This window comes from Clupea harengus, chromosome 21, assembly GCF_900700415.2.
Source record: "Clupea harengus chromosome 21, Ch_v2.0.2, whole genome shotgun sequence".
Lineage (NCBI taxonomy): Eukaryota > Metazoa > Chordata > Actinopteri > Clupeiformes > Clupeidae > Clupea > Clupea harengus.
Window position 1 is genome coordinate 2,754,896 of NC_045172.1, and position 10,000 is coordinate 2,764,895.

General features: G+C 53.0%; 1 protein-coding gene across 1 annotated transcript in view; it reads left to right on the forward strand.

Annotated features, from left to right (window-relative positions):
• Positions 1 to 3: 3 nt before the first annotated feature.
• The window catches only part of bcor (BCL6 corepressor), a gene marked incomplete at its 5' end in the record, with an annotated part of 40,386 nt that continues 30,389 nt past the window's right edge, over positions 4 to 10,000 (forward strand). The window contains 4 exons of the mRNA XM_031559156.2: positions 4 to 2,046; positions 3,551 to 3,607; positions 4,044 to 4,209; positions 8,380 to 8,799. Of these exons, the coding sequence (XP_031415016.1) occupies positions 4 to 2,046; positions 3,551 to 3,607; positions 4,044 to 4,209; positions 8,380 to 8,799 (2,686 nt within the window). The remainder of the gene's footprint in view (positions 2,047 to 3,550; positions 3,608 to 4,043; positions 4,210 to 8,379; positions 8,800 to 10,000) is intronic.

Sequence of the window (10,000 nt, forward strand, 5' to 3'; positions counted from 1 at the left end):
GCCCCAGCCATGTCCCACCCTTTCTACATGAGCAGTGTGTCCCAGGAGCACCGCTCTCCAGTACGCTCCAGCACCTTCAAGCCAAAGCCCAAAGATGGGAGCTCTGAGCACAGGGGCGGCCAAGCCGAGAAGAAGGCCAGCAAGTCACCCTCACGGACTCCCTCCTCCTCCTCTTCATCGTCGGAGAAGCAGGCTCCACAGGCGCCTACCAAAGACCCTGCGGACAAGCCCCTGGATTTGTCTGCCAAGATCATGGATTTTGAAGGCCCTCCCAATGGACACTCCCCAAAACTTGAGGCCTTGGCTAAGCTGGGGTACCCTCCTCCCTCCGCTCGTTACGGACTGCCCCCCAGCCGCGAGCTCCTCAAAGAGACCCTCTCCCCCTCGTCCTCCGCGGCCGGCACTTCCTCCACCAAAACGCCAGAGAGGCCTGAGATCATTAGCACTTTACACTCCTCCTGGGTGGTGCCTAACACCACACCCACGCCCCCGGCTCTCAACCCAGACCCCGGCCAGAACAAAGGCCCCTCTGTGATCAAAAACAAGAATCTGGAGCACGTGGTTCCTCAGCAGAGGAGCTCCTCGTGCCCTCGCATGGGTGAGGCCAACAATGTCTTGGTTCCCACCCCTGCTCCAGCCCCTGCCCCAGCCCCTGTGATCGTGACTCCCATGGGTCGGCCCTCCTCTGCTTCACCTTCCCCGAAAGTGAATGGCGAGTGGCCAAAATCAAACCCAACTCCGCCGGTTACAAGTCGCGTCAACAGCCACCAGCAGTGTGTCAAAACAGCGAAAACCTCGAAAAAACCAGAGCCCCAAGAAATCCCCTATAAGCCCCAGCAGTCCCACTTGGAGAATGGACACCCGACTGGCCATCTGTACATGCCCCAGAGTGAAGCCTATTTGTCGCCCGGCCTAGCATATGCCAACCGTTACCACCTCCCCTACCCTGAGAGCATGTCCCTATCACATTTGCAGTTGTCTGGCAAAGGTCCTGTTTACCCCCACCCTGTCCTGCTGGGCAGTTCCAATCTCTACCCAGCCCGCCTGCCCCCAAAGCCCGGCATGCCGTACGGCCTCCCGCCCACGCATGGAGAGTATTTGACTTATCATGACTCACAGGAGATGGTCCACCCCCTCATGTCCTCCCACCTGAGCATGGACCCTAAAGTGAACGAGCGACTAGAGTTGCGCTCTCGGCCTCCCCAGGACAAACCCTGGCATCACGAGGAGTCCCCCTACAAAAGGCCTGGCATGTCTGACAGCGAGGCGGTCCACAAACCAGACCGCGAGGCTCCGGAAAAAGTGGATGCCCTGAGCTCTAAAGCGATGCACAACAAGCCCCATGCTTTGGTGTCGGCCGCCGGGGGAAAGGAGGAGATCATTTGCATCGACCTGATCCAAGATGACACAGATGGCGGCGGCTCTCAGGCAAACAAATACAGTGTGATCACTGCCAAGAGACGCGATCCCAGCAGGCCCGGCGGTGGCAGTGACGGGAAGGAGCCAGAGCTTATGCAGATCCTGCGCTGCGGCCAGCAGCCTGCCGAACTGCACCCAGCCGAGGCTGACGGCCAGCCTGAGCCCTCTGCCAGCCGGGCTCAGCCCCCGGAGCTGGATGAGTGCCCGCGGCCAGAATCAGCCGGCCACAGCCAGGATGAGGATAGTACGTCTGAGCACAGCCCCATGCCCGACCTGTCGGAGGAGCAGACACTACGGTGCGCTCGTACCTCTGGCAATAGGACCTCAGATGAGTCCGATTACAAAGCTGACCGGCACAGCAATGGTGGTAGCAGCTGTAGCACTGCCGCCATGCGCCACTACATGGACCTAGGGCCCAAGGATGCCCACAAGGATGACGAGGATCATGAGGATCTTGAGTCCCATGGGGACGAAGATGAGGGACATGACTCCTGTAAAGGCCGGCGCACCAGCCTGACCAAGCGCATTGCCAACTCCACAGGCTATGTGGGCGACCGCTTCAAGTGCGTCACCACAGAGCTTTATGCTGACTCCAGCAAACTGACCCGAGAGCAGCGTGCCTTACAGGTGAGATTGCAGTACTTGCTTTTGTAGTGGTTTGGGGGATGTTTGTGCTAGCTGATGATTTGTGATGGTTAGGGGGGTTAGGTGTGAAGGATAATGGGTGGCTTCTTGTTTTTTGTCTCTTTCTGTGTGCTTGTGTCTTTGTGCTCACTTCTGTACCCCTTGACTCTCAGTAGACCTATGGAATAAAAGTAGCAAAATATCGAATTCTCTTCTGGACATATTAGAGAAAGGAAAAGCTAATAGGTTAGCATGACTGAATGTACTGTTGTATTTCACTCGTCCCAAATGTGAGAGGATTCACACATTTGCTTCACAGTTAAAGGCAGATGAAAGCGTCAGAGTAATTAGGGCTGGCCGTTACCCTCTTCCCCCCCGGTCTCTCCTTCACCTCCCCTCCTTGGCCCCTTTCCAGCTGGGAGCCCGGGGGGGAAGGCCTCTCTGGTTAGTTAGCCGTTAGCGGCAGAAAGAGTTAACATAGCGCGCTGGGGTGAGCTGCAGAGTGGAAACCTGTCTGCTGCTGCCTGGCCTCACTGCCTCCCAGTGCTGCAGGCCACTGTTAACCTGCAGGTGAGCCCTGGAGACTGGTGTGTGTGTGTGTGTGTGTGTGTGTGTGTGTGTGTGTGTGTGTGTGTGTGTGTGCGCTTGCATATGTCTGTGAGTGTACCAGCGTGTGAGTCAGCCACCCCTCCTCCTCCTCCTTCCTACAAGTCTCCTCTCCTCTCTTTGCTGAAAAGCGTACACACACATGTGTACATGTACAAATGCAGGCACACACATGCAGACGCACACACACACACACACACACACACACACACACACACACACACACACACACATCCCCAGGCTCCTTTCACTGCCTGCTCTGGCTGCAGCGGCAGCTTAAGTGAAATCCGGCCCATTCACTCCTGATGTGAGGGATTAGCTCTCCTCACGAGGCGCCCGCTCTCTGCTCAGCAGATTCATCAAAGCTGCGGCCATCGATGGGGAGCGGGGCCCGAGCAGCAGGGCAATCCCCCCCACCCCACCCCTCCAGCCCCCACTCCCACCCACCACAGGCCCCTCAGTCTTATTTAAAGTGCCAGCCTCAGAGACAGCCAGTGCATGTTACATACTATATGATCCAACTGAACTGGATGGCCTTTCATTCTATTATTATTTTTTAACAAAAATGTAATTAACTCTAAAGAATTGATTACAAGCATCAATATATCACTCTTGAGGAAAAACAGAATTCAATTATGGATTCGTGGAGCAAATTGTGGGTCTTTTCTTCCTCAGTGTTCTGTTTTCCAGGCTTGCGCTTTGAGTTTATATATCTGTTTTACTTTATGATTTCCTGAACTTGCTTCTGCCTTTTTTCCCTTTATTTTAAAGTTAATTGATCAAATATCCTGAATTTGACTGTTTTATGAGGGGCAATTTGTAATGTTACTGAATGTCAGAGATGTACAATATGCCCTGTAATGACTGTAAAAGATATTGAGCACCCATTTTAATTGCTTAGATGGAAGTCTTATCACAAGAGGACAGTAATTTAAGTCAACTTGCTGCTAACTGTGAGGTCAGTTCTTTAATTTTTTTCACATTACTATTTAACGTTTATTTTTGAGGGTTTCTTGGCAGAAACAGGGGTTGCTGTCAGCCTTTTTGTTTTATGTTTCGTCGGGGACAGGGCAACACGGCAGAAATAAAATGCATGAAATAATGCTAATGTTTAGTTTTGCCCCTGTTTCAGATATGTGAAATGTTAGGCTTTTTTTTAGAAAATGTATTACTCAGTGACATATAAAGAATGTATTTGTGTACATAGGAAAATATATTTTTGTGTGATTTCTTTGCTTTCATGAGGTTTTAAGAAACAAAATCTGAAATTGAGCATCTGGTTGTTGCAAATGCTTATCCGGGTCTGGTTTCATGGCTGTTCTGTGTGCGTTTGTGTGTGTGCTTGTCTGTGTGTGTGCGTGTGTGTGCGTGTGTGTGTGCGTGTGTGTGCGTAGCGTGCGATGATGCGCTTCTCGGAGCTGGAGCTGAAGGAGAAGGAGGGAGGTGTGGCGGTGAGCCGGGAGCTGGCAGCCGGCCAGCGCGGCGAGGGAGACTGGGAACACAGCCAAGCCTGCTCCAAGCCCGCGGCCACAGCCCTTACCGAGCAGCCAGAGAGGAACGGTAAGAGCTGCGCACTCTCTCTCTCTCTCTCCTCTTCCTCTCTTATGCAGTCATTCCCTCTCCCTCTTTCTTTCTTGTCTGTCTTGGTCTCTCTGTCTCTTTTTCAAGCTTTCTTTCAATCTGTTTCTTTCTCACTCTTGCTCTTGCCCTCTCTTTCTCTCACCCTTCATTTTTCTCTCATTCTCATTTGCAGTCTTTTTCAGTCTTTCAGTTGTGCTCTCAGCTGCTTTTTTTTTCTCTTCTTTTTTTTTCTCTCCTTCTCTCCTGCTCCCCTACTTGCCTGTTTCGTTGTGTCTTCGGCTGTCTGACTCGCTCAGTGCCCCCCCCCGTCTTTAGGCTGATTTATTCTTCTGTGTTCAATCTACGCCGTAGGTAGGCTACCATGTAGCCTCGTACCCTTGTACGCTCGCAAACAACTGTGATTGGTCTGCTTTCCCGATGTTTGGGGGTGTGTTGATGAAGCCTTTGCCAACTGAGATGGACAGGTCAACAACCAGTCGTGCTGCTATGAATTGCTGGCCGCAGTTAAACTTTGCTAGCAAGCTGTCTACTTTGGGTAGTTAGCTTGCTAACATAGGCTAACATGCTAATGTTAGAGAGTTGGCTGGTAGATGTCTCGCAAATCACCTCCAACCCAAACAAATGACATCTCTATACAAACACTACCGTCTACGGAGTACAGTCAACCTTCTTTGTTTATTTTTTCCAACTAGCATTAGGCAGACACACCAGCGCACAAGTATAAATACTCACAATGGCATAGGCCACTTGCGTAGGCTCTGTGAAGTATGAATCGGCCTTTAGAGGGGAAGTATACTTCCGCAGACGCGGCTACATTTAGGTGGACATGATTCAAATGTCGCCACCATGCCAGTTTAAAAGCACTGGCTCGGGGGTCGAGAGAAAACAAAATCTATAAAACTACTCCTCCTGCTCCTCCTGCTGATGAAATGAGAGTTTCATGTATTTCATGCTTCAGCGAATCATAGCTGATTAGATTACCAGCAACGGTATATTAAAGAAGGTAGCCATCACTGTTTAGATAGAGGAGTAAACGGTTGTGAAGGGGTGGAGAAAACTATAGACCTATAAGAAAAGAAGTCTTAGCTGTAGATTCACACGACGTAGAGATATTATTTCAAACACTGTGATTGAGCTTGTGTGCTGAGAGACTTGTCCACAACAGCAAAACTAGAATACTTTGGAGGCACAAATGCGCACGTATGCATCCGTGTTGTGGGAACGCAGACGTTTTGGACTATACTTAAGCCCTTATTTGCTCTCCCACGTCTGCAGATTGGGCTTTCTCCCCCTCTCCTGCACACAGAGTCTCTTTAAACAGGCTGTCTTTCTGGATCGCTCGCTCGCTTGCTCTCTCGTTCTCTCCTCAGCTCTCGCTCGCTCTCTCTCTCGTTCTCTCCTCAGCTCTCGCTCGCTCTCTCTCTCATTCTCTCCTCAGCTCTCTCTCTCTCGTTCTCTCCTCAGCTCTCTCTCTCTCGTTCTCTCCCCTGCTCTCGCTCGCTTGCTCTCTCGTTCTCTCCTCAGCTCTCGCTCGCTCTCTCTCTCGTTCTCTCCTCAGCTCTCGCTCTCTCGTTCTCTCCTCAGCTCTCTCGTTCTCTCCCCTGCTCTCGCTCGCTCTCTCTCTCCCCTGCTCTCGCTCGCTCTCTTTGTTGTCGTAGTTCTCTTTGTTACTTCTCTTTGCGCTTGCTTGTGCTCGCTCTTTTCTTCCTCTTCTCTCTCCCTCTCCTTTTTTTCCCCTTTCTTTCTTTCTTTTTTTTTTCTTCTTCTCTCCCTCTTCCCCTCCAGCTCCTACCTCAAACACCCCCCCCCCACACACACACACACACACACACACATCAGGGACAGTCCCGGCACTGTGGCGGTGAGCACAGCGCTGCCTAACCAGCGGATGCCGGGTGGTAAACAACACTTCCTCCTCCGCCGCCCTCAAACACAACACTTTTTTTTTTCTTCTTCTGCGCTCCCTCCCCCTTGTCGCCGCCTCCTCCCTCTGTTTTTTTCCCTTCTTTTTCCCCTCGCTTTTCTTCTCTCTCTTCCCCTGTGCTGTGTGGCGCGTGCTGCTGATCAGAATGCCGCGGAGCAGCCGGCCGCCTGCCGAGCGGAGATGGAGCTCTGCCTGCTCCCATTTCCCAACCGGCATCAGACTGTGTGTGTGTGTGTGTGTGTGTGTGTGTGTATGTGTGTGTGAGTCTGTGTGTGTGTGTATGTGTGTGTGTGTTGCATCACTCTCCCTGGTGTTTCTTTATGTGTTGCTTCTGTGGCCTCGTTTACGAAAGGGCGTAGGTGTTGCTTTTATGTCCTGAGTTGTGTGTGTGTGTGTGTGTGTGTGTGTGTGTGTGTTTGCACGCGTTCCACACCTAGCCCCAGCTTGGTGTTCACACTTGTGTTCTCCCCCCGACCTTCATTTGCGTACCGGCTGTGTGGGTAACAATGGGGTTGGTGTGAGTGTCAGGGTGGTTGGGCAGGGAGCGCTACAGGAAGGAGCCGTGAGTGAGTGAGTGAGTGCTGGAGAGAACCACATCCTCTTTGTCCTCCAGCCCCCTCCAGCCAGAGAATCCACCTCCGGTTTCATCACCGCCGGCATCTAGGCAACGAGGCAGACTCTGAACCGCTGCTCTTGTGGACGGCAGGCTTCTCTCTGGGCTGGAGCCGAGGAGACGGGACGTGGAAAATGAGTGACCTCTCTCCCCTCCCTCTCTCTTCCTCCCTGTCTCTCTCTCTCTCTCTCGCGCGCGCTCTCGCGTGCCTCTTTTTCTCTTTCTTTCCCTTGCTCCCCTGACCTTCTCGTTAATAGAAGACATATTTCAGCCAAAGCCAACGCACTTCCCTTTCTCTTGGTGAACAGAGTCATGTTACCATGGTGATCCCCCTTCCCCCGCCCTTCCCCTCGCCCCCCTAACACACACACTCCTCATTTGGCGGCGAGTTGCCATGGAGCTGACATGGCAGTGAATTATGGGATGCATGCGTCATGAGTCATATGATTGTTGTTCCCAGAACTTAGTGATTTAGGCTCCTGGCATAAATGGGGTGGGAGGTGTGTGTGTGTGTGCGATTCCTCTGTTTTGCTTGTGTGTGTGTGTGAGAGAGAGAGAAAAAAGAGTAAGAGACAGGGAATTAGACTGTGTAAGTGTATCTATAAGACAGAAGGAGGGTGTGTGTGTGTGTGTGTGTGTGTGTGTGTGTGTGTGTGTGTGTGTGTGTGTGTGAGAGAGAGATAGAGAGAGAGAGAGACTGTGTGCGTGTGTGTGTCTATGAGGGAGTGAGCGAGCCCGAGGCAGGGCAGGCACATTCCTGCCTGGGCCAGCATAAGGGCAGTTCTGTGTGGCGTGTCAGCGTGGGCCGGGTCTGAGCCGGGTCTGGGCCACAGCAGTCCAACTCACCCCCCTCCTCTTCCCCCCTCTGTCCCCTCCCCTCCCCTCCTCTCCCCCGGCCCCACGGCTCCATGGCCGCTTTGATGGCTGCCGCCACTGCTGGCTGCCTGCACATATTCTGAAGGAGCCTTTTTACTGCCGCCGCCTCGCCTCAACAGCCCAGCGCCAGAGGCAGGGAGGCAGGGAGGGAGGGAGGGAGGGAGGCTGGGGGAGAGGAGGAGGAGGAGGAGAAGAAAGGCGAGCAGGGGAAAAAAAAAAAAAAACGTTCGAGCGAGGAGACGAGAGGAAGGAGGGGGGGGGGGAAGAGAGCTGGAGCGGAGCCCGTGCGCTGAGCAGACGTTTAGGGCTAATTTCAGCACGCAGGCAGCGGAGAGACAGAAAAGAGAGAGAGAGAGAGAGAGAGAGGGAGAGAGACAGAAAAGAGGGAGGGAGAGAGAGAGAGAGAGAGTGAGCTCGCAACGGCACAGAGAGTGAGTCGACCAGGGCCAGTCACGCTCACTGCATTGGGGGTGTGTGGCTTCTGGCCCGTGTGTGTGTGTGTGTGTGTGTGTGTGTGTGTGTGTGTGTGTGTGTGTGTGTGTGTGTGTGTCGGGGGGTGGAGGATTTTTTTTCTTTTTTCCTTCCGCCCCTCATCTTCCCTCTGGAAATGTTTTTCTCTTCTGTGTTGCGGCGTGTTGTTCCAACACTACGCTGCCATTGTTGACTTTTTCTATTTTTTGGTGCTGATTGCTTGACAGCTTGTTTTGACATTTAATGTGTGTGTGTTTGTCTGCAGGTGTGTTGACGACATGTGCCAACAACAGGGTGCCCGTCCTTCAGCGCTGCAGTGGGCCGTTCGACAGCCACCTCGGCCGGCACCGCGACGAAGATCGGAAAACGCGAGAGGAGGAGGAGGAGGAGGAGGAGAGACAGTGGGAGAGGGAGAGGCGAGAGGAAGGGAAGAGGCCAGCCGGCCAGCCCACAGCGGAAGGGCAGCCCCCCAAGGATGGGGGCCAGGGCCCTGAGGCGGCCAGGAAACGCACATACACCCTGGAGCTGGGCCAAGCCCACCCGGACCACAGGCAGCGGCAGGAGGAGAGGGGAGCGCCGGAGCGACAGCAGGAAAGGAAGGAGGAGGGGGCCAAGCCGGAGGAGGAGGAGGAGGAGGAGGAGGAGATGGGCGTCCCAGCAAAGAGAACCAGGCTGCTGCACATGGGTAAGGGCTGCAGTTCAGCCTCATTACAGCGCTCTCTCTCTCTCTCTCTCTCTCATTCTGGTTTCCTTTCCCTCCTCTTCCTTACCCTTGCTCACGGGCAGGAAGGAGAATAGAATCCCCCTTCGTTCTTTCATCTCTCCTGGGACTGCTTCTCTTTTTGCTCTTGCCTTGTTTGCATGGGTTCCGTTGCTTCTCTCTCTTTCCCTCTCTCTCTCCCTCTCTCTCTCTCTCTCTAATGGCTCTCTTCCTCCTCTTCTTTCCTCCTCTCAGTTGTTTGATCCTGGGGCTGCGTGCTCGTTCGTCATGATTTGTGTGCGTTGCAGTCTCATGCATACCAGAGCCCACGTGTCGTCCGGCCGCGCCCCATCTCTATGTAGCCACAGGAGAGACACTAGAGCAGGAGCTAGGCTGAACAATATAGAAGACATAGTGTGTGTGTGTGTGTGTGTGTGTGTCTGTGTCTGTGTCTGTGTGTGTGTGTGTGTGTGTCTGTTTGTCTGTCTGTCTCCCTCTGTTCTCTCCCGATAAGTGTGTGTTCTCATGGCAAGATCAGCATTCAGTCAGCATCTTTCTCTCTCTCTCTCACTCTCTCTCTCTCACTCTCGTCTCTCTCTCTCTCGCTCTCTCTCTCCCTCCCCCATCCAATGTAGGGATATTCAGCACCTTATTGTTAAAAGCACTCTCCCCTTCCTGTGTTCCTGTTTTCGGTTGTAGTGAGAGAGTCTCTTCAGTTTAAAGTATTCTAGTTGTGAGGTGTTTGTGTGAGCGCTCTCTCGCTAGGCAGCCTAGTTGTGAGGTGTTTGTGTGAGCGCTCTCTCGCTAGGCAGCCTAGTTGTAGTGTCTGTGTTTGTGTGTGCGCTCCCTCGCTAGGCAGCCTAGTTGTAGTGTCTGTGTTTGTGTGTGCGCTCCCTCGCTAGGCAGCCTAGTTGTAGTGTCTGTGTTTGTGTGAGCGCTCTCTCACTAGGCAGCCTAGTTGTAGTGTCTGTGTTTGTGTGAGCGTTCTCTCGCTAGGCAGCCTAGTTGTAGTGTCTGTGTTTGTGTGAGCGCTCTCTCGCTAGGCAGCCTAGTTGTAGTGTCTGTGTTTGTGTGAGCGTTCTCTCGCTAGGCAGCCTAGTTGTAGTGTCTGTGTGAGCGCTCTCTTGCTAGGCAGCCTAGTTGTAGTGTCTGTGTGAGCGCTCTCTCACTAGGCAGCCTAGTTGTA